Below are 24,967 nucleotides of genomic sequence, written 5' to 3' on the forward strand. Positions count from 1 at the left end.
CAATGACTTGAAGAGTAATGGGTAGCTTTAGATTTGCTGTCTGACACCTATATTCTTCCCCACGGCTGAAAGAGGTGATGAGAGCATGACAAGGGAAGGGAAGCAGCACACTACCATCACAGAAAGAACATCAGTGCTATGTTGGACTTTCCTCTTCCTCTCCTAACACCTCGCAGCCCCACACAAATAAGGGAGGGGGACAGGGAAGAGGCAATGCTTTCTGAATTTTCAGGTCTCTGCTGCTGGCTGGTCTCTCCAGTGGCCTTTTCAGTTTCATTGTCTGGGAACAGGAGCAATCCTCTGTCTCCAGAGGTTGAAGAGAATGTATCTTCTTGGCTCTCCTCAGATGAAAAGATCTTTCTTCAATCAGTGAGGGTTATTACACTGACATCTTGCCTTGAAACGTTATTTTATTTTATGCTGAAAAATAAACTTTTGCCTCTGCTGCTGAGAAGCATTTAGCTGATACTGTTGAGAAAGAGAGAAAGCATGCGAAGTGTCTGTATGTAGGGGCGTTGGACAAAAAGACTAAGAGGGGTACTGCACTTAACCTCAGACACAATTACAAGAAACTGGGCTTTCATGACTCTGTTTAGACACTTCATTTTTAGGTAGTCTTATAGTCCAAAAGACTAAGAAACTATAAATGTGTTTGTTTTTTTTTTTCCCTACTAACTTTTGAGACGAAATTTAAATATCCAATAGAAAGTCCTTTTCCTATTTGCTGACTAGTCAAGGCTTGGGTTCTTACTGATAACTGAGTTTGCTTCTGCTGGCTTCAGGAAGTGTCAGAAGGCTAAATTATTTCTCAATTACTTATTCACTCATACAAGTTTTTTTGAGCTCGGTATGGATCTCTTTATTGAAGAAAGGCTGTCATACTGCAGGTATTTTCAGTGAATTCACTAGGGATCAGGCTGTCTAGCAGTGTGAGATTCTGGTATCGATCAGCAACCCTGCACAGCTGAGCTTCAGCAGTGTTGGCATTACATTAAAATCACCAGGAATCCGTATTGCTCTGAAAACCTGGAAGCAGTTGAGGCTTTTTATGCAGCTTTTTGAGTGAGGGAAGGTACCTAACCGCTAGGGGTCACTTATTAGCTGGATTTTGAAGACACATAGTAAAAACAAAAATATGGAAGGGATGGAAAATATTTTTTTACATTGTGTTGTGTATAGACTTGCATTAAAATCTTTGTATGTTTGTAGCAGCTGGCCTGTATAGCATTCCCTCAATTTTCAAACTGCTTTGTAAATTTCACAAGATCAATGATCTGTAGTGTCAAAATACTGTAAAAGATTTTCAATTAAAAAATTTTGATGAGAGATGAGGGGGACTCCAAACGAGGCACCAAGTAATTCCAGGTGGTTGCTTTCTAAAGTTATCCTTTGCCTTTCTGCTATTTATCTTCAGGGAATACTTACTATGTATTGCTTGGGGAAAAAAAAAAAAAAAAAAAAAAAAAAAAGGCAAGCACTCCCTTTATTTTATACTTCTGTAGTTAAAAGGTTTTTTTTTTGTTGTTTTTTTTTTTTGGGGGGGGGGGGCCTTACATGATAGCAGCAATCATGTTGTTTATGTTAATCAACAGTGAATCACATTTGTAGGCACAAAATAGTGAACGGCATACAGTTTGTAAACAAGTTTTGACTATGTATTGAGTCAATAAATGGTTTGGCTGATCTTTTGGAAAATGCAAGAAACTTTGAGGAATGAAAGGAAATACCTTGTTTACAGCAGTATCCATAAAAAGGGTCTTTATGCTGCTGTAAGAACTGAAAATTAGTGCTTTTGTACCAAGTAGCAGTTTATCGTATTGTACAACTAGTTCTGGTATGAAATTGTTGCGTGCTGGCATCTGAGCAAAGTACTGAAGTCTATTCTGTCATGTTTCAATAGTTGCTTAATCCAAGTCAATGTGCACGATACTTCACAACCATTTTCTTCAATAGGCGTGTACTTTTGGTACTGTATAGATTGGAAAACAAAAGCCATCCAGAAATCATAGTAAAGTAATATATATTTAAAATTTTTGGAAGTGTTCATGTTTTCTGTTAACTTCTAACCCCTGAAGTTACAAAGAACAGCATTAGGGTTGAATACTCTTTCTTGAGCATAGGTCACTCGGCACAGAGTGGTGCGAGCCAGTGCGTGAGGCTGAGTTTTCTTGGTTTTAGTTTATCTTTGAGTTTGCAATAAGAACCTAAATAAAATACGCTGAAATCTGCAGTGGCAGACTAATGCAAATTCGTGTTGGCTCTGTGTCTAGCACAGGCACACATTCTAACTTAATGTGAAGGCTGTAATTAAAGTGACTGGTTTTGGATTTTGTTTCAGCACTCTCAAGTTGTAACCGATAAACCTTTTGGAGTCAGAGTTCAGAGGGTGCTGCCTTGGAGCAGATGGGTGATTTTTAGATAGCAAGAATCCAGAACTTGTGACAAACGCTCTGGAGATCCATGGCAATTTGGCATTGATTCGTTTACTATGACCTCACTGGTAAAGATCTGACAAAAGTGGAGTATTTCCAAACTTGAAAAACTTGGAGATTCTCTGACTGTCACTGGGGCCTGTAGCTAATTTATGTAAGCGAGACTGGGAAAATGAGAACAGGCTTGGCATCAGCTGGAGTCCTGTGAGATGCTATCATGTTACCATTGCTCAGAAATGACGATACATTTCCACAATGAGAAATCATCATAATGGTTATCTAACAATTTAATTAGGGCTTCTTTTGTATATTTACTTTTAAACAAATTATAGCTACATGACATAAGATTCTATATTTTAATTAAAGGGAAGAGTTTAAAAAGTATGTAAGCAAGAGGAAATACAAATCTATCCTTATATTGCTCTTCAAAAAAGATGAGCTGCAAACTTTATCTGTTATTTAAACAGTGCATTTACCACACTGAGGTCTTCCAAATAGGTTTTTGACTCTTAACAATTATTTGACAATTCAGCTACCCAATAATGTTGTTGATACTTTATGAAGAAGTTTGTTATCATCAAAAAAACATCATCCACAACACAAAGCTTTTTAGTTAAGTTTATTGAGCTGATATTTACTCTGGAAAATTAAGATGGGAGTTTAATTAGGACTTAGTATGGAGTGGTGCTAGCCAGTTCTAATTGATTTAGAAGACATTCCAGTGTTCTCAGTTTGCCATACAATTGCTTCAAGTGAAGAAGATGAAGCCTGCAAAAAATATTTCAAGTGTGACTTGTGTCAGTAGTTGATAGGAAGAGATTGACTTACAGATTCTGTTGTATTTATATTTTGACAGTTCATTTTAAGAAATGATTTGAGGTTTCTGACATGTTGAGGAAATCCTGAAATTCCAGGTGCAGTGGGAATGGAATTTGGCATGTGACTATCTGGCTGACATTATGCAGTTCTTATAGTGAAAAGCTGATTAAAGAACAGCTGCTAGCTTAAATCAGACATTTGGTCTACTTTCTGCTATAACTTTCCTATAAAAGCTTTTTTTATTTGCATTTTAGTCAGTCTTCACAAGTGGAACATATTCCAAATTAGTAAATCACTGTACTTGGTTACTTGACAATTGTAGTGGTGACATTAAGTACAGAGGATTTACACAAGTATTGAAGCAAGATTTCACAAGTATTCAAAGAAATTAAGTAAAAAAAAAAATATCAGAGTAAATCTTGTTCTCACAATATGTGTATTTTTTCTTCTGCCAGTAAAAGTATCCTCTTTAAAAATGCTGTGTAGCTAAGTCCATCAGGCAAACCTGTATTCTTACAGTTAGAGTATATATACAGAACTGGGCTTTATAGGATTGCACGATTTAATCCTAGTAATTTCAACCAATTACCATTTTATCTGTGCCAACATTTTGTTGCATACCAGAGAATCAGTTGTGCTGACAATTTTGTACCTGTGTGGTACCAAGTCTATATACAATTACATCTTATTTTATTAGCCATACTGGCAACCTCAGGTTTCAGAAATTAAGCCCAGTCCTCTTCCTTTACCCCTTTCTTAATGATATAGAAGAACTGATGAAATTGACACAGGCCTAGAGAAAAAATAAATAAATAAATAAATAAACAAAAAACAAAACAAAACAAAACAAAAAAAAACAACTGAGAAAAGTCGAGAAGTGAGCTATTTATCTAGTGTTCACATTGGAGCATGCTCTTTGACTGATGAGGATAAGAACTTTTTTGAGAGTGAAAAACCTCAGGAGGAAGAGCTAGTTGATCTGCTTTGATACTGGATGAAAGGGAAAACAAATACCGTGTGGGAGGAGGAGAGAGGGGAAAGGGGCAGCAGCTGAAGAGGCAGAGGTAAGGAGCAAGGCTTGACCATGTAGAAAACAACTTCTGTTGCTGCGTATTCTAGCATTCCCTACAGCTGCTAGTTACAATGCGTGTCTAAAAAATATTGGCTATAAAATCTGTGCTGCTTCTGGACTGATTATTTCACTAGGATATGAGGTACATTTCAGCATTCGATTTTTTCACGTTGTTTTGTGGACAATTATTTTCCTTTTCTAGTGTGTATTGTGTCCCCATTGTATGGCAAGTTGTATTGTTGGATTTAACAAATATTTTAAATACTAATCCAGAAAGCATTTCAAAATATCCTTAATTTGTAAAAACTGACTGCCTGTGCAATTAAAATAATTAATTCAAAGCCAAACCTTAGCAGGATCAGTGTTCAGGAAGCTAGTGCAGTCTGTCCCTGCTTTTTTTTCCCCTGGAATTTGGTGGTTGCTATATAAAGTTTACAGTTTTTGTACCTTTGGAGAATTAAGATTTGAAGGCAGAACAATAGATCATTTTATAACTCAACTCTTCAGAAGCAGGTGCACAGACGGCAGAGTCTCAAAACATTCATCAGACAATGTAGGTTTTTGCTGACCTTCTTCCTTTCAGTACAGACTTTATAGAAAGTGAATACTATGTTTAGCTTCTCTGAAGTAGTTAAAATAAAAATAAGGTGATTTTATTTGCTAAGATCCAAATATGAAGATAAATGTTGGGATATAATGTATATTCCTGTGGAGTATGCGTGCTTCCTTTTTCCTGTTTTGCAATGATACCTTTTTACATGTTACACCTACAATGAAACAACTGGTCATAATTTCTTTGTAAATTACTTAATAATGGATGATGTAGGTCATAACTTCAGTAGAAAACATGAGGTTAATCTCACTAAAAATTTATTCAAAAGGAAGAACAATACTCAGTCAGGGAAAACATACCACCATCTTTTCCACTTTAAAACACTGTACTTGGATGTTATCCACCTAATGTACAAAAACAGCTTTCAGTAATTGAAAAACAATTTGAGGTGCTCGTAATTTTAATGTATAGAGAGAACTATTTTGTGGGAATGTGTCTCAGCATTTCCATGTAGTCAGAATCAACAAAAATAAATTCTGAAATTCGTTTATTTGATAAGGAGAAATAATTGGGTTTTGCTGCATAATTTTCAAGATTAAAAACAAAAATCACATATGGCATGTTTTGTCTTTATGACTCATTATATGAAATAAGCAATTATCCATGCATTTTTCTGGTCTGGAAGATGTACGTTTTTTCTTTCTGAAATGGGAGTGTTAGTATTACGATTAGGTCATGCACCAAAGCTACCTGACAGGAACAGCAGCTGCAGAGGTGGAAGTTACCTAATTAGTTTTCCATTTTTTGGACTGCATTTTAAATGTTGATTTATTATTTACTTTTTCATTACTATTGCATTACAGTAGCTTAAAGCAAATGCTTATTCCTATCTTTCCCTTATATAGAGAGGGGGTGGCCGAATCCCAAAGTTAACAAGCAGTATAAGCTACAAATTACCATAGATATGTTTGTTTGTTTGTTAGGAATACCTGAAAATACTTAAAATTCTACTTTTGTCTTTAGAATACTTCAGCAGTTGTTTCAAAGGGGTATGTTTGATAACAGAAATACTTCAAACTGGTTAGAAAGATGATGTCTTTCATGGGAGGCGAGGCATATGCAACATTTCTGGCTCAAAAATCTGTGTGATGTAGATTGGTAGAAGAGATAATAACCTTACGTTTGTTGTGTTTGTTGTTTCTCTGTCTGCTGCTGGCCACTATTGGAGAGAAAGGTACAGGTTTAAAGAGGCCTACTGTCTTGATCTGACTGCTGCTCTGTCCTTACAGTCATGTTATTTGAGCAGCAGCAGCAGCTTTTCACAGAAGCTGTCCCTTTCTGCACATTCATTAGTTATTTTTTTCATTTGAAGGGGAAGTTCATCGGGTTTTGTAATTATGGGAAACCTTTCCTTCTAACCGTTTTAGCCATAGGCAATGTCTGAGAAGCAGCAATGTTTAATCTGGTATTTCAGTTAAATGATATGAATGAATAGCTAGCGATGATATGGATATGCTTTTGTTATCTCAGCAGAAACCAGTTCCTTTTGGAGTTGGGAGTCGACTTCAGTTTTCTCTAAATATTTTCAGGCTTTTTCTACCCTACAGGATCCACTCTGTCTAATGATGCTGTCCATTTAGCAGTCCAGCAATAGCAAGTTAGACACTTTACAACTGCAGTAAACCTTACAATAATTAGTGCTATCCTCATTGCTCCATACAAAACAATTTAATGTTCAGAAAAGTTCCTTCCTCTTAGCCGCATGTTAATTTACTGGTAGAACATTACTTTCACAGCGACTGTTGCGTCCCTGATTTGAGTAGTAATATTAGCTAGACAAACTGAAAGTACACATCAAGCTTTAAACTATTAAATGATAATCATTTTGCTCAGTCTCTTGTTTCTCTGGCTGTTTGGTTCAAGGAACAGAGACCCAAATTGTCCCTGTTTAACGAAGGATAAATTAATCATTAGGTGTCACAGACTGAGTATACAGACTTTCTCTGTAGCTTGCGTTCATTAGCTTGTATGGAACTATTCTGGAAATACATTTAATTTTTTTTTTCAGTAGTTGAGGTAATTCCTGAAACTTTTTACTTTAGTGTGATTTGTTTTCAAAAGTTAACCATCTGGTTTGGGAATATTAATCAAGAGCCTTCAACAAAGGTGGTTCATATTTAATCAGTTAAAAGTTCATCTTTGGGTGGATATGTGCAGAGCTATTTTGTAGTCTTTCAAAGCTTTTACTTCATTCTGTCCAGGTTCTTGACTAGAGAAGTGTAGTCTGGGTAGGATGTTGTAGTCTTTGTAGTTATTTCTCTAAGATTCTTGCCCAGACCTTGGCCGTTTTTCATTTTAGTATTACAACAAGGCTCTGAAGTTCAGCTTCTACCACTTGCCATGGTTGGCCAGAACATCTGAAAGGCACAGTATGACCACATGCCCAGGGAGCTGTAAGTGTCCTTCATACACAGGCGGCTGAGCCAGAATGAGAACTTGCATTAAGCCACATTGTTACCCCACTTTAAAAGCTTTCACACCTTGTCAGAAGGTTTAAGCTACTGCATTGCAGTCACTAACCTTTCCAGTAGGGTATATCACTGCTGATTCGCAACAAGCATTTTCTGCTTATGTGGTTTTAACAAGACTTTTCAGAGAGTTATCTTTTGTTTATCATCTCACTGTCCTTTTCCCCCCCAGCCCTCTGGCCCTAATGGTACTTCCTTACCTGGGTTAATACAACACTGTAATGGGAAAAGGCTAAGAAAGGAATTCATCTTGTTTTTTCTGGTGTGCTATTCAGTGGGGTCCGAAGGCAACACAGAAGCATGTTTCTGTGCACTGTGATCAGTTTTTATTAAATGAGGTCTCCCTAGGCTGTATTCTACATGAAATGTTACCACTTCCGTTAACGAATATTAGCCTGCAAAATTTTATTTGGCAGATGGTGTCTTCCCTCAACTATTTTAACAGTGATAGAAAATAAATATTCATAAGAACAGAAACAGGTGGTTATCCTCAGAGACAAGTCAAGGGAATGAAAAGTCCTTCACAGTAAAGAATGTGCCACTGTCATAAATGCTCCTGGCTGCTTGCATTTGCTTCTGTTGACCATTTTTCCTGCACTGCCTCGCCTCTTTCTTGAATCTGTTCTTGTTTGCTTCTTTGAGCACCATGTTTCTGTAAGTCAAAACAAAAAACAAAACGAAAAACCCCCAAACCACAGTGTATTTCAGTTACGAGTTCTGACTTCTGCTGTGCTGTCTACAGTACCGTAAGTTCTGTGTGCCAGGTGGGTCTGCTGGAGCAGAGCTAGTGGTGTACATGACAATTAAAGTGAACTCAGCCCTGGAGTGGCTGAAGGGTTTGTCTTGCTGAATGCTCATTCTTATCCTCGTAAGGGCTAAGTGTGATGTATGTCCACCTTTAAGTGACAAATTACATTTTGATGTTTTTTCCCCATTTACCCCTGATAATTGCAGGAATGCTTTCAGATGGCTACTGTCTGAGGAGGTTGGATCTGAAGTTAGTTCTTGAAGCTGCGTGTGTGTCAGGAACCTTATAGTTAAAGGAAGGTGTCATATATGCTTTGCTTGCTATTTTTCCTCTGAGGAAAAAAAAATTCCTCTTTTGTTCTGAGCAACGTTGAAGAAAGCAGCAGAAGAAAGTAAGTGTTAAATATGAAAGAGGGCTGCAAAAGGGAAAGAAGAATTATAATGTGGTAAAAAAACAAACCAAAACAACAACAAAAAAAAACACAAAACAACATGCAGCCAGGATAACTGTAAAAGTAGTTTGTATTGATTTTTCAACTTAGCATATTTGGTAAGAAGAATGTATTAATTTAGAAGTTAAGTACTATAGAGGCTTTCTTGAGAGTTCTCAGTTTGATACCTAAATTTTATATTGCTATATATAGTTGTAAAGCATGAAGCTTAACTATTATGTTAAACTCCACTGAATAAAAAGCATTGGTTTACTGGTTGTATTTTTGTTTTTGTTTTGAAACAATCCTAATTAATATATGGATTAATATCATATGCATATTATATCATATCATGCATATGTTTTTTAGGATCCTGGATTAGGAGAATTCAGTTACAGTGAAAATTAGTTGTTGTTATATTAATGCTGTTTTTCTCTTTGAGTATGTATATTATAAATAACATACTATGCACGTTCTTGCCATTAAAACATATAATTCCCAAGAAAATCTACTTCTCTAGGTTGCTTCTTTTATCATATTTATTTATTTATTTATAAACTGTTATAACAACCTGAATAAGTTTTAGAAAGGGTTATAAAATATATGATACATATTGAATGTTAGCTCTACAACTTCAGGGACATAACTGTATTGTAATTTCTGAGCTGTGGTACATGCAAAAATGTGTTTTGGTCTCACCTCAATATTTCACAAACATTTCTCTAACTCAAATCCCCTTGCAGTTTGACAAAATTGGGCATTACTGCTCAGGAGAGGCAAAAACTAGGTACAGCAGAAATTTTGTCATTCAGGTCTAATGTGTATTTGCAGTGCTGAGAAGAGAATCTTTGGCTCCTACGCCACTATTTCATATTCATGAACACTAAATTCAGTCACATTTTATATATATAAACCTGTTGAAAGGCAAAACAAACCTGATGGAAAAACTTAAACTAAGAACTGTGTATTATCAGTGCTAAGAAAAAATATTTTCTTAGGTTTTATTTACTTAACTCATTCTACTACTAATTCCAAGATTTTCAGCAAACAATTTTATCCTCAGTTGGAAAAAAAAAAAGTTTTGGTACCAAATAAAAATACTATTATGTGATAGTTGTTTAACAGAGCCAGTTTTACCCGCTGAATATATTGCATCTAATTTATTGCCCTATTAGCTGAGAACAAAATTCTTCTGTATTTTTTCTAGTCGATAGTGAATACTTTTGAGAGCAATTTAAAATAAATGCATACAGCATTTAGGGTTAGATTTATACCTTCATTTATTCTTCTAAATGTGACTTAGATCTTAAAAAACAACAACAACAACAACAAAACTTTTAAAAAACTTTTAGACTAATTATGCATAATGTCATAATATTCAGATTTTAGTGAAAAAGTGGAATGTCTTTTCCCTTCTGCATGGTTTCTCTGTACTTATTTTTAGCATGGTTGCACGTATGCTCAATTTGCTATATACTTTTCTTCAAAAAGAAAACCACAACAGTTTTGTTACGAAGTAGGTGTCACAAAGAATTAAATGGTCAAAACATAATTTATCACGCCTTTTTCTGGTAGGATAAATCAACACCTACTAGTCCTCTGATTTATCAGGCATTTCATTGCAATGCTCGTTTTTGTGAAGTGTTATGTAGTGATGTTATGTCAAAGGTAGACCTTGTTCTTATTGATCCTTTACCCTCGAAGTCAGCTTTATGGTCTGTTGCAGCAAATGTACCCCAATTACTGTTATATTCTGAAACCAGTTTACGTTGCCTAGGTGGTCATATGCTATTTAATTTATGAAATGAAGAGCTACAAACTACTAAATTTGATTTTGCCCCATAATTTTTAGTATCTTTTAAAAGTGATCTTTAAAACTTTATTATGTGTGTTACAGAATTATGCAAAATATGAGGATCTTTTGATGCCTATATTCTTTCTCTTTTTTTTTTTTTTTTTGTGTGTGTGTGTGTTCTTGTGCTTAAATGTAGTGAAATGGTAGCATGCAATTACAATTTTGCTTGTCTTAAAACATGTTTAAGTCTAATCCTCTAGTGATTTTTTGACAGAGCTGTGAATTCTAGAAGAGGTTTTAACATCTGAATATGTGCTATTGCATTCAAAAATTTTCTAATAAGATTTGAAACCGACTTGGCAAGTGTTTGGTGAAGGATTTAACACCCAAGGATTCAGTATGTCATCATACTTCACTACCTGTATCTTGAAACTTCATTTTTTTTTTTTGTAAAGCTGATACAGAATTTAAACCTGCTTTTTCAAGTCAGGTACATAACACATCACTTTGTTGCATGTGTAATTTTCTAGGGGAATACTTATCTCATTGTTGCTGTTGTATATGAATAGTGAGCAAACTTATTGTTCAGTGTTAATAAATGTTAATAAAATATTTTAGAATGTTTTTGTTAAAATATTTTTTCAACCATAAAACACAGACTGAATTTTAAGTAACTTCTGTTTTTACTAGAAACCTTGCACAGGTCTCAAAATCAGCACAAGCCAGAGTAAATTAGTTCAACATTATAAAATACTGCTTCATGAAATTAAGAAGTTTTTGATTAAGTAGACTTTTGGCCTTTTGGAATGGAATATGGTTTCCTTTCATATGTAATGTGCTTTTTTCATATGCATGGACGGCTTCAGTTTTTGTGATTTCTTTTTTTTTTTTTTTTTTTTTTTTAAGATACACTTTCAGTTCTGGATGACATTTAGCCTTTGACCCAGCCACTTTCTTACAATAAACAGTTTGTTGATGAGAGCAGCTGCTGGGAAGATTGCTTCCAGACTGTTCTGTTGCAGCTGAGTAAGAAAAGCAAAAGCCAGAATGCACCTTACAGCATCGCTCTGCTGCCCTCCTGGTTCCTCTGCTCCGTTCCTGTTTGTATTGAGGATAGGGCAGTGGGCCTTCTGCAGCTAGTGCTGTCCTGCAGCCACAAAGGCTGCTCCGTGGCACGGGACCAGAAACGGTAGTACTTCGCTATCGAAACCAAGGAATCAAAATAAATGGTTTCTCCTGAGGACAAGATACATTCACTGTTTTTTGTACCTCTAAAAAATTGTTCCATCCTTTAAAAAAGATTAAATACTTCTTAGCACGAAGAAAAAAATTGTCTGGTTCCTTTACTTGTTTCGTGCATGTGAATGGTAGTACGTGCCTTCTAGCAGCCCAATACCTAGGAGCAACACTGTTGAAAATAGCAAATACTGATGTAGCAAAAACAGCAAATACTGATGAAATACTTGACATTTTGATTTCTATTACCTTGTTACTACCTTATTTTATAGCCTGATTGACAGCATTCTATACAGGAGGTAACATCTGATACATTTTTCATTAACTGGTGACTTTTGACCTAAGCCTGCAACCTGTTTTTAACATTTAGTGCTGCACATTAGATAAATTAATTTTCTGCCTACATACAGTGGTATTTAAAGCTAAATTTAATTTTGGATTCAGATAGTTCTTGTTCAAAGCAATGTAACACTGATAAAAGTTCCCTGCAAATCTTGCACAAGTCAAAACATTTATTAAGTCTTCCCCAGGTTTTGGACTAGGTGTTGCAAACATCAGTGCTCAAAATGGCCCCACTTGAATAGGTGACTGTTTCTACTCCCTTGCTGAGATGATACACTGTATAACTGGTTATATAAAGGAATAATTGGTTTTAAAAACACACTGAAAAGGGCAAAAGACTAAGTTTCTTATTTGTGTCTTTTAGAAGTGATTAGCTTTGTTTCCCCCTTCTCGAAGTATATAGCAAACTAACTATCTGAACCACTGGAGACTCCTAAAAATCCGGTTGGTTGTGAATTACACAGTTAGGAATCCCTGCCATCTTTCTAAATGCCCTTCCAAATTGTACACAATTGACTCATGTTTTACATAGTATCTGGGTTTAGGAAATATAAAAAAGATTATTAAAAAACTGAAACAGATTTCCTAGTTATGTAGTATCCTGAGAATGCATAGCAAATATCAGCCAAGTAACTACAGAAGTTCATGAGAATATGAAATGAGAATGCACCTCGGCACTACAATAAAATCTTTATGAAGTTCTTTGGGGGATGGGGAAAGGAGGGAGCGGAGAGCTGGGAATTTCTCTCCTTTCTGAAATTTTTTATACTATGAACTAAACACAGAACTGTGAAAATAATGGCCCTCTGCCTGCTAGATGGATAGGCTCAGATACATAGATTCTCCCCTGATTTACCCTAGATTACTGACCCCGTTCTATGATGTATTTTCCTATTAAAAAAATACTAAACAAATGAAAATGTTACAAGTAATCTGAAGAAGGATTAAAATCAGCTAGTGTGGCTGTGGACAGAGACTGTTTAGCTTGTTCAGTTTTTATCTATTCCCTTGAACAAGGACTGAACTTTCGCATGAATTATAAGCAGTTAGTACTAGGAGAAATGTTTTATATACTTTCTGAGAATGGATTCAATTGAATACTTCATCTATTTCGAATTGGATTTTGAATGTTCGTTTTCTAAATGCCCTTTGTTCTTTGCAGTTCTGTTTATTCTTTTTGTTTCCGGTACTACAAAATCTATCTTAAGGCTTACACTTATACAAATGTAAAAGGGCAACTACTCAAGCCTGCAAGCATCAACGTGTAGTTTGGTAACATTTATTAAGTGCTAATGACATGTGAGAAGTATTGAACCAATGATTATGACAATCTAATGAAATCTCTTAGCCTGATTGCTTGATGGGTGGGAGAGACAGAGAGACGGCCTGGCTTTGGCACACAAACACAGATCTGCTATATACAGCTTTCTTAAGCCCTGGTGAACAAGTGAAAGATAGCCACTACAATTTCCTTGCCAGTACTGCTGGGAGCAAAGAGTGGCCTTTCTCCCATCTTTGTGGGTGTTTCTGTGGAAGAGGTTACAGCAGTCCTCTTTTTGGGCCTCTTTCAGTTCCTCTGCCTAGGCCATGATCACCTAGAGATTACCTTTTTCTTTCCTCATATGAGCTGTCAAGAAGTTATTTTTACTTTTGTCACTCTTTCCCTAAAGGGAGAGAAGGATAAAAATAATACCTGTCAATGAGTTAAGCTTAGTGTCCATGAAATACTTTACAAAATTTCAGTAAAAGGTACTATGTGCGTGCTAGGGTATGAAAGCAATGAGGTTATTATATAGCTTCGCGTTCTCCATCATCTATATTAGAGTAGGATTTTTTGGTGCAATTTAATATGTGTTTAACATTTTTCTATATTGACGAAGTATGAACATAATTTTAAAATGGGTTTATGCTAGCATTATGAAACTGTCATCTGCTTCAGATCTCAACGTATGCCATTATTACAGGAAGTAAAAACATAGACAGCATCAGAAAAGCATTTTGTGTGCCTCATTAGTCAGAAATGTCTGCCAAAACCGTGCCCTCTTGTGCTAATAGCTGACTTTTCCTGCTGCTGGCCTCCTAAGTTGCTAGCATTCTGGGCTGGGGTTGCCACTGTAGGTGTGCTTTTTGCTGGCGCCAGCCTACTGCTTACTACCACGTTGGACTTCAGTTTGTTTCTATTGGATTCAAGAGATGCTATGGAAGCTCTCCAGTGGCTAATTTAACACCTTTAAACTTGCATGCCTGTTGAGCAAAGCTGTGTAACGCAAGGAGGATATACTTTCTTTGTATACATATGCATGTGTGTATTTATTTTTATATTCTAAATTTGAAATCAGATTCCAAGTGCTGTGGTCTCTTTATTAAAACGTGTTCTTTTCCATCAGTGCTATTATAGAAGAATTCCTGTGCAATATGGATATTTAAGATCATATCTGAAACAAGTAATACTCATTTGAAAATGGCCAATTCAGAAAAAAGCAGGTTAGCCATATGAAGGTGTGGTGTCTGTTAAGGTGCTTATACTCAAAACGAGCTATTCATGTTCTCCTCCAAAAGATCAGTGCTTTGTGCCTGTGTAATATCCATTTGTTTGGAGTTAATAAGCATATAGCCTTACGTGATTTAGTTGATACATCAATTAATAATATGTCAATCAATACATTAACTGCAGACTTCTTGAAGTACAGCGAAGCAAAACCAGAGGCTGTTCACAGGAAAGGGTTAGATTTTCTGAAAAGGAAGAAGAAAAATAGTTAAATGTCCCAGCTATGTATTCAGAAGGGGAATACTTGGCCTTACTTTCTCTACACGCAACAGCTAAAATACTTTATTATACTACAGTCATAATATTGTGTCACTGGTAGAGCATCACTAGTTAAATTTGCCTCATTTTTCCTTCCAAGCAAGTAGAGAGCTAACTAACTGATATGTAATGTTTGTTCATTTTATGGCATTATATTTTTAGCTTTCATTTAGTTTCGCCTTCATGTTTTTAATAAAAACCAAATGAATTTAGGCTGTGACTGGAGTTTTGTCTCAACAAAGAATTCCGTTGATATAAAATTTAAGATTTATCGTTACAGAATTCGGTAGAAAAGAGCAGCTCCCAAATATGCCTGGTGGGATCGGGAGGGGGAGAGGGGGAAGTATATATCTGTCTATGAACATATATATAAGAATAAGAAAATGAATTTTAAAAGATACATATAAATAGAATATAAGAATAAAATCTTGGATTTGGGTTTATTTGTAACCATTTTAACTAAAAGTTTATGTGCTTTGTGTATATGTCTCATTGGCTGATAGAGCCCAGGTGCAAATAAAATCATCTCCGTCAGGAGCTATAATTTTCTGTTATTTTATACTACAGCAGAGAAGGGTCCATATGCAGCTGGTTTTTGATCTTATGTCTGCTTCTTTTTTCCTTTTTGTTCAATCTCAACTGCTAAATAAGCATTAGGAAAAAAGGAAACTAATGATTACCAAGAAAAAAAAAAAAAGATTTTTAAACAGCAAAGGAGAACTGTTATGTAGTGGTTTCTTCACACACCTGACCAAACTCTTAAAATCATAGAAAGCAGATGTTAAATCATTAACAAAATACAGCTTTTACTCTTCCTTCTTTACACCGCAATTACCATTTAAACTTTAGTTCAACAACTTACAGCGTCAGCCCTCCAACCCTTGATACAGTGACCTTAATAAACTTTTGTGCTGATCGGTGGAGGAGCTGAGGGTACATAGTGTGCAGTAGCTGAGCTCCTCATTTCTATGGATTTTGTGAATTGACATCTACTGTATTTCACTACCCGCTTCAGAACAACTTCCCAGTTAGTGACACTTTGAGTCCAACAATCAAAACTCTGCTTTTTCATATGTTTGCCTCTCAGTACCAGATGAGTGAGGCTGTCACCACCATGAGATGCTGCTTCTTTCCATGCTCCTGCCCTGTGGAATTCAGGTTGCACTTTGGAGCATGTGGGGAGAATTTCTTAGTGAGAAGTGGTGGCTGGTTCCTGTTGGTACAGTGCTTTTCTGCTTTTTATAGTTGCTTTTTACAATGCATTGAAAATACATTGTGCTTTTGCTATGACTAGAAATCTTTCCTGTTCTAGATGATAATTTTCTAGTTGACTATTTTAACCGTGAAAAGCTGATTTAGCCTCCTGCCATCTAGTCACTCAGCCAAAATGTCAAATTTCATCGTTCCTTTAAGAAAGGAGGTGGCAGTATCTTTTGTTTGGAGAATGCACATATCAAATTGATTTGAGAAGAGAATGGTTTTATACATAGGCAATTAATTTGTCTTGACTTGCATTCTCCCTGCCAAAAATGATGCAGTAATGATGAATAACAATTTTAGATATATTTAGATATATTTAGGCCACCCTAAAACATGTAGTTACTATACTTATGAAGTATATTACGGATAATACGCATAGTATCGACTCCAGCATGATTATATGTGTAAGTAGCTGCAGACAGGGTTGTGGGTGCCTGAATCTGTGACAGCTACAGCTCTTTTGCTTGCATACTCATTTAAAGTTTGTACCTGCATGTTTTAGGATTTTGATAATGAGCTACAGGCCAGGGTAAGCAGCAGCCAGGATTTTGGGTGTTCCTTTCCCTTTTGACACACCTGATCTGGTCCCAGAGGTATGTAAGGCCAGGCAGTTCTTGGAACCAACACTTTTACTTTTAAATGGCCACCAGAGGTTGCTGCAGAACGGTGCACGCAGCTGGGGATAGGTTTGCTTTCTGCCTACAGCCAGTAAATGGTGTTAGGTTCCCCGTTTTGAATTCAAAGCTGCATCCTGAGCTTAGCAACAAATTGCACAGTTCTGTTTCTGACGTGATTATATTCTTTTCCAATGGAGTTGAGGCAAAGGTTAGCCCTGGCTGTTGTATATATTTATTTAATTACATGACAATGTTCTTCTCTTTGTGCCATTATAATAGTGAGGACAGTAAAGCATTGGTTCAGCATCTGTGTTTCTGTAACTTTGAGTTTCTGAAGTAAAAATTAACTTTCCTAGTGTGTATTTGGACACGACTTGAGAATTTGCTAAAAATGAAAACTGTTTTTTTCTTACAGAAATATCTAAAAATCAAATGCAGTTTTTGATTATCTAGTATTTGTGTTTATATTTTTGATCAGCTTTAAAAGTATGTATACATTACGCAAAAAAAAATAGCTTCATAATTATACAAATATAACAAATCTTAAATAGTTCAATATGCATTAGAAACAATAAAATGAATTTATGTAAACTAAATACCTATGGGGGAAAAATTGCATGAAAGAATACACTCAAGAGGATAAATGTTAGGAATTGTGTGGTATATCTGTAGTAATGTGACATTACACATAAATCTAAGTTATTTCAGTCTTTTCAGAAAGTATGCTGTGGCAAAAGTACGCAGGACTTTCTGATGTATAGTAACAAGCACTTTCATTCTTTGCTTAAATGTAAGAGTACTTTAAGCATCTTTACTTTTTAACTTAATGCCTGTTTTGGTAAGTCTGTAAATCCATCCTTATGGGAGTTAAAATTACGGTTTTGTGTCTAGGAATTGCATGTTCAGACAATCATGCTAAATGAAATTCTGTGTTCAGAAAGCAACAGGAAAACACGCTTTCTGCTTAAGCACAGTTTTGATATACTCCCTTACAAGAACTAAAGCTGTAATTTTTCTAAATATCAGTTACAGCTAATAAGTTACTGTGTGTGTAAAACAAGAAGGATAGTGTGTAAAGAATTTAGTAGGAGTCTGTTGAAGCTATGATATTACACGGAGTAAAGATACAAGTGGTTCATGCAGATTAATTCAAAGAAGTGCTCATAAAACCTTTAATGCCACATCATCACGTATGATGCAAAAAAATGGAAGAAAATATTTAAAGCATATTTTAGGCAACAAGTTAAATGCAAAGAGTTTAATGGAGCTTTACAAAATGCAGAAATGAGAAGTGGTTTATCTGTAACTAAAATTTACCTATTGAGTCATTCTTAGATTGTCTTGTCCTAGAAGCTAGTGCTTGATTGTGTTTGGAAAAAGAACGTTCCTTTCTTCGTGTTATGCTCAGTATGTCGTATGACTAAAAAACTATGGGGGAAAAATCACCTGAAAGAATATAATGCAGAGGGTAAATGTCGTACTATAGGGCTGCAAACCAGTAAGTCTGCTGCCATTCAGCATACAAAGAATGTCACACAAGAAGCAGTGTCCATGTGAAACTTGAGAAAGTGTAGTTTCCGAGTATGGAAAATCCATAGAAAGGTGTTAGAAACAGGACCACTTTTCTCGTTGCTTTTTAAGATACAACAATGGGATTTGGAAAATTGGAGTAATTCCTTGGATAGATAACTATTTATAGGAAGATTGCTCTTAATTGCAGTTTGTGGGTTTGAAAGAGTTGGACTGCAGCTCAGGGACATCATGTTCAAGGGCAAGAGAGTTAGTCTTTAGACTAGTATAGGAAACCCTCAGAACTGAGGTTCCCAGATCCTGCAGTAACAGGAAGGAGGGGCACATACTTGGGTAGAAACTGTGCATCTATGAGAAGTTTTTTATTTAAAGGACAAATGTTTTCTTAGAAAATTTGAGGGCAAGAATCACTAATACATTACGTTTGGTAGAAAAAGACTATACGTTTTTTGTGGTTTCATATAGATCTTCCAAAATAGCTATTATTCTGAAAATGAGAATGTAATTATGAGGGCCAGATTTAGAATTGTGCCCTCAGGTGCAATTTGGGTTGCTGTGCTCATCTTTTAATATTTTAAGGAGTCATTTGTCCATATATTCCAGTATCTTCTTGTGTTTCATATACATTTGCTCTCAAAATATTCTTTCAGTTCAAATCTGCTATGTAAATTATTGATAGCCTTAATCAGCGGTTCAGTAGCTTTTACTTTTAGTTCTTCTTTTTTCTGTTTAGCTTCCATCTAATTCAGTTTAACTTTTTATTTGAGAAGTTATGTATGTGTGATAGAGACTGCTTTGTTTCTAGAAGGAGCAGAGCTCTTCAAAATGTAAGCTACATACTTCGAAAAAAAGAAGTCCCAGCATCTGTGTTTGTGGGCTGTTAACTTGCAGTTTCTACAGAAAAGGCAAAAATTTCATACCAAATCTCTCAAAAACACTTTAGGTATCTTGAGAAAGAGTTCTATGAATGTCTAACAGTTGTTTCAGGGAGTTACCAGACAGGTAATAATCACAGTAATTCATCTCTTTGTTTCACATTCAATAAAACACACTTCTAAATAACCTAAAATAAAGGAGAGGGAAATAAAAGGTTTGGCATGTAGATATGTAAAATTAGTTGTATTAGATATAATAAATTATATCTGTGTATCATATACATGTATTTCACACTGAAAATATTTTGCAAAGAAATGTCTACCAGCTGTGCCATTGGCTGTGACAAGGGAGCATACTTACAACTCCATTTTGTACACTGGTATAAAGTTTTCCTAGTTATGTGCCTTCTTGTGTTATATGTTTCTGCTTTAGCTAGCTTTTTAAACAGCCACTTTGGAGTAAGGTAATAGTTGTGAAGCTTCTGTTAGCTGAAAGTACTCCTTTTAGTGGGGATTCCGCTGAGAAATCAGTAAATGTTTTTCTTAGCTGCTGCTTTATCCTTCAAATCAAGCCTTAGAGATGCTTTGAGAGGCTTGTAGCAGAGAAATTTAGCATGTTGAAAAACCTGCATAAACAGAAGTGCATAATATGCACTCCATGTTTCGGTACCTAGCAGAACCACCACAAGTTTAAGCCTAATCAACCCACAAAGGAGCGTGGTCTCAAGATTAAGAAGAGTGTACCCAATAGTCAGGTCAGGCCAGAGTAGAACAAGCAGCAGCAGTTGATCTTCAAAAAAGAAATGGCGTTATTTTTCCTCATTTTGAAGCAGAAGGTGGTTTATTGAATGTAAATATTCTCAGAAGAATGTTTGTATATCTTTCTGTATGTTGGTCTGCATTTCTATGTCTTACTTTATTTCCCTTGTCCACAGGAAATCCATCTTGCATTCCTGAAATGGCTTGAGGAAAATGTAAATGCTGAAGGATTAATAGAATCCAGCAAAGTGTCTCTTAAATTTGTTTCATCTTGTGAATCAAAAATGGAGACAACTCCATCTCTGATGTCAGTCATCACTGAGATGGGAAACTTCTCATCAGAACATTTCAGCCTGGAGACGTATCAACAGAATCTGCAAACAAAGAAGCTTGGAAAGATTCTTCTCTTTACTGAAGTTACCACCACAACAATGAATCTTCTGGATGGGTAAGACAGTGATCCAAACCATCTTGAGTAAGATTTCTGATAGGAATTCACAGCTATAGAAATGCTCACAGTGTTTGGAAAGAAACGTTTTTCTCTTTTATTTGTTTGTCACCTACAAGATACCCAGTCAAAAATGCTGATTGTCTATGAAATAGGACACAAAAGAGAGATCTTTGTGTTTACAGAATATTAATTAATCGTGTATAAATGCCAATATATAAGAGGTGCAAAAACCTAATGTGACAACTTCTTACTTGGAGATTGACTTCAATTGTTAATCTTGCAAAAAAAACCCACAAATGTTTAAAGTATTAAATGTTCATATTTAGGAGATTGCATACATTTTCTAACACAAGTTATTTTCTGAGCTAGTTACATAACAAAAGTAATACCAAGTAGATTGGGGCCTAAATTTTAACATTGCTGTTTTCTCTCCTTCCATTTAATGTCCTTTCACTGAATATTCCACTAAAATGCTCTTTGGTGTTTTTTAAACATTGGTTAGGGTTGTGCTATACGTTCTTTCATCATCACATAGATGACCCTTGTGAATGAGTTGTGAGATACCTTTGAGAAAGTAGTTTGTTAGAGTTTTGAATGGGATTAAGTGATATGAAAATCACAGTTAGTAAATCTTAGGTTGGAGTCTATGTACAAAGAATGTACTGTTAAGTTTCAGAACATGAAATAGTCTGATGGAAAAAACTGTCTTTAAGAAGCTGTTCCTCTTCAGGAAAGATTTTTTCTGTGTGTTTCTACCTGCAGCTCTAACTTTTCTTGACAGCCACTTTTGAGTATCAGTGTTAATTTATCTGCAGAAATTGCAGGTGAATTTTGCTGTTTAAAATAACCTCAGTAATTTTGTTCTGGATTTTCTTTTTATCAACATCATCAGTTAAATCGCCTTGAATGTTATTGTAACTGATTAGTTAACTAGCAGTAATAGCTTTACTTCTCAGCTAGAGAGCCTAAATTGTAAGGCTGATATGTTACAGAATATACCTTCTCGCAGGTAATAAAGGTGATTTGTTTTAAAATATACATACACAAAAACTGTGAACGAGCATGCATTAGAACAGTATTACAGTAAATCAGTGTAATTTTACAGTTGACACTGTTCTGATAACTAAAAATTACCTGAAATTAAGTATTTATAGTGTTTATAGATAAACTTTACAAATGATAATTTGCCCTAAAATTTTGTAATTTAGAGACAGCTCAAATCAAATACAAATTCCTTTAAAACCAAACTATTTTTTGTGTGTTTATACATACATGTGCACACATATTAAAAAATGTTGCAATCCAGTTTTGCCACACCCCTTCCTCCAAATCTACATCCTAGTCCTACAACTGATTTGACAAGGGCTTTTGGATGTAGACAGACATGCTATTTCAATAGAGCCCCAAAATAAGTGTTTTATTATTATTATTGAAGCATTTGTAGTATTTACATCTTTGTTTCTGTTCAAATCATATTCAACTCATAGGATTGAAAGCAGACTTACTGGTAAGAAACTGAAGTGAAAATTCAATATGTTAATAGTTTTCTTTCTGATAGTTGTTCTTGGTGGTAGTTCTCAGTAACAGTATCTACATATCCCAGTAAGATGAAATATATTATTCAAAGTCTGTGAATTTATTTAGATATCACGAGCTAAACAGAATCATGTCTGGCCGATTTATTTACGCTTATATCATCCAGAAGGCAAGGGAGATGAGAGAAGTGGTCTTGGTTTTTCATTGAATCTGGAACCTTTACCCTTTTATCTCTAAACTGATGTCCCTGCAGAGTGTTCAGCTAACGGGTTGATTTCTTATGTAAGTAGTCCAAATGTAATGAAGTGCTTGGAGATGTGGGTCTTCAAGATTTTCCCCATTGTGATGCAACTCCAGTAGTTGGTTTTCAGATAAGATGTAAACCAGTTCTTTCTCTAAGCAGCCTTTACAGGGAAGGTGGTCCTATTAAGATTATAATTTGAGTGATTAAGTTTCTTGTAGAAAGTCTTTTGTTTTAATAATTCAAAATATTAAATATGATGATTAATGATATTGTAAATACACTGTTGTCATAGATAAAAGAATAATGTTGATGTGATTTGCATGTTCAGCATGTGATTTGCAGTTCAGCAAAGTACCTTGAGATTTCACAAATAATAAGAAGTCATAAATCACTAGAAATTGAGGCAAATATCTATTAGATATTTTATTTATTCTTTCTGAAGAAAGAAGTTGTCAGTTTTTAATGTACTTCCATAAGAACCAATATGAATGTGTTAAGGTATGTAATATGTCAGGTTTAGGATATGTAATATGTCACTTGCCAGTTCAAAATGAAAGTGTATCTCAAGAAAAAGAGTTTCTTTCATTGCACAAAAAATAAGTTCTTACTGATCAGTTGTAATTCCCAGGAAAAAAAAGTAAATTATACCTTGTATAGGTAATCGAATATTGCAATAAGCAAGTGCTACAGGATGGAATCTTTTATTTTTTCCAAAGTTTGTGATGACTGAAAATGTGACACAGACACCTCAAGAACTTAATCCCTGGGATTAGCAGTGAATTGATTTAGTAAATTATTTAGTTAGTAAATTACAAATAAATGTAGCATTTAACTTCCGTGATTTTAGATTTTCTTATACCTCTCCCACAAACTGAATGTCAAATGTTTGCCTCTCTTCCTTTTCACTTCCCCAAACCTTCATACCCCCCAAAATTAAGACATCGAAGGAGAAAGTGGGCTGGAACTAATTTAATGGCTGAGTGACCTCACAGTAGAGAAACAGCCGGAGCCTAATAGGGGTCTTTGTCTACATTTCCACCCTGGCTGGTAACGTGCCAGTCAAAAGTCAAGCAAGAGAAACAGGTGGAAACTATTAGACCTGTCATAAAGTTTGAAAAATTGATTCTGGAGTCTAAGTGAATAGATTGAACTTGACAGTGTTGTCCTAAAGATTCTAAGGGAAAATTCTGTAGTTTAATTTGGAATCCCTTGATTGTTCATTAGCTCTCCAGATGGCATGTCTTGACATTTTGCATATTAACATACACACTTTATTATCATTGGCATACATTTACATGTCCTAAGGTAACGAGCAAAGTGTGAATTCACCTGTAAGTATCTAAAATTAAATGGCATTAGTCTAATTGTAAAACAAAGATTTTTTTTTTAAGCAAAAAAATTTGCTTAAATATCATGTAGTTTTAAATAGTCAATATTGCTTCTATGATTTGAAGTTAAAAGCTTTAAATGAATCATAAGACTACATTTAAAGCATTTAATCTTTTACTTCTTAAACTAAAATTTAATTAATTAATTAATTAATTTTTTTTAACCAAAGATAGAGGCTCTCCTCTTGTTTTGTTTTGTTTTATTTTTTTTCTTCAAGGGAAATCAGAAGTCAGAAAGAAATTTCAGAAACCTTGTGTATTTCTTCAGAGATATTTATCCCAATAGCACCTGACCAGGTTAACCTTTCCAGAAGCAGTTCCACTTTTGTTGTCTCCTCTCCTCAAAGAATGCCTGAGTTTGTATGACTCAAAATGAAACCATTATTTTTAAGGATGCATCTGGTATGCCAATGCAAGTATTGAGTTGTGGAAACGAACTTGCTAGGCTCACAAGACCTGAGGTTGATAAATAAATATTTCTAGCACGCCTTAATTAACTGGATTGGTTTCACAACCATTTCATTAAAAATAAATTACTTAGGTATTCAGTTCAATTTTATTCTTTACCAACACCTTACATCTTGTTTTAATGTTTTATTTGGCAGAAGATGTGATTTATACATTACTAAGCCAGCATGTGATATATTGTACATAAAATGCCATTGTGGATACTGTTTCCCCAGTATTTAAGAAGAACAAAGGCAGCTGTTCCTGTGCCATTGTTAGGAAGAGTTTGACATAAATATGGTGAATTTTAGTGGGAATGAAATGTGGGAGAAAATTGCTTTCATAATTGCTGAGTGGGATCTTTAAATAAAATGTCAGTTTAGAGTAAACATTTTCCAAACAGTTAAAATCTTTGCAGAAGAAAATCCTTTACGTTGTTGGTGCCATTTTAGTTTTTCTTGATGCTTTTCAAGATTCATCGTGATACAGCTTTAATTTTGGAAAGTGAGCATTGAGATTTTATTTTTAAAACTCATGTTTTATATTTAAATACACGTGCTGCTTATGCAGGTATGCATTAGTGAAAAGTAAGAGCAGCTTATAGTTGCAGGAAATTGGAATGGCAGTTCAGAGGCACAAACAAGCTGAGATTGACAAACTGTATTTTGTACCTAGTGGGTGTTTTTTTTTCAAATCCTTATGATGTTTTACTCTACATAAACACAGCAGCCTCCTGTTTAGTCATTCCATGCACCTCAGTGATCTCTTGTATTCTCTGTTTAAACCACGTTTTTTAAGAAACAAATTGAAGTCAGATAAGCCAGGTGGGTGGTGGTTTGAAAAGTGGTTTAAAGACAGAAATTTGGAATTAACATAGCACATGCAAAATATGCCGTATAGTCACAGTGCTTGTATTCATCCCATCATTGGGCGTATCACTCTAAAGCCTGACCTCTCAGGTATTTCCATCATAATTCCATGACAACTGGACTACAAGCACGAACTGTTGCTGTTGCTATTGGCTCAACTTGATTGACCATTTTCTTTAAAGTTACAAAAATTGTTTACTGCTGCTGATATTATTTTAGCTAGCCATGTC

General features: G+C 35.2%; 1 protein-coding gene across 2 annotated transcripts in view; it reads left to right on the forward strand.

Annotated features, from left to right (window-relative positions):
• Positions 1 to 24,967, forward strand: part of HLCS (holocarboxylase synthetase) — a gene marked incomplete at its 5' end in the record, with an annotated part of 127,633 nt that overhangs the window by 23,309 nt on the left and 79,357 nt on the right. For both annotated transcript variants that reach the window (XM_084523744.1, XM_084523745.1), the window contains one exon: positions 19,979 to 20,250. In XM_084523744.1, coding sequence (XP_084379870.1) covers positions 19,979 to 20,250 — 272 coding nt within the window. The remainder of the gene's footprint in view (positions 1 to 19,978; positions 20,251 to 24,967) is intronic.

The sequence above is a fragment of the Aythya ferina genome (assembly GCF_964211825.1).
Source record: "Aythya ferina genome assembly, chromosome: 1".
Lineage (NCBI taxonomy): Eukaryota > Metazoa > Chordata > Aves > Anseriformes > Anatidae > Aythya > Aythya ferina.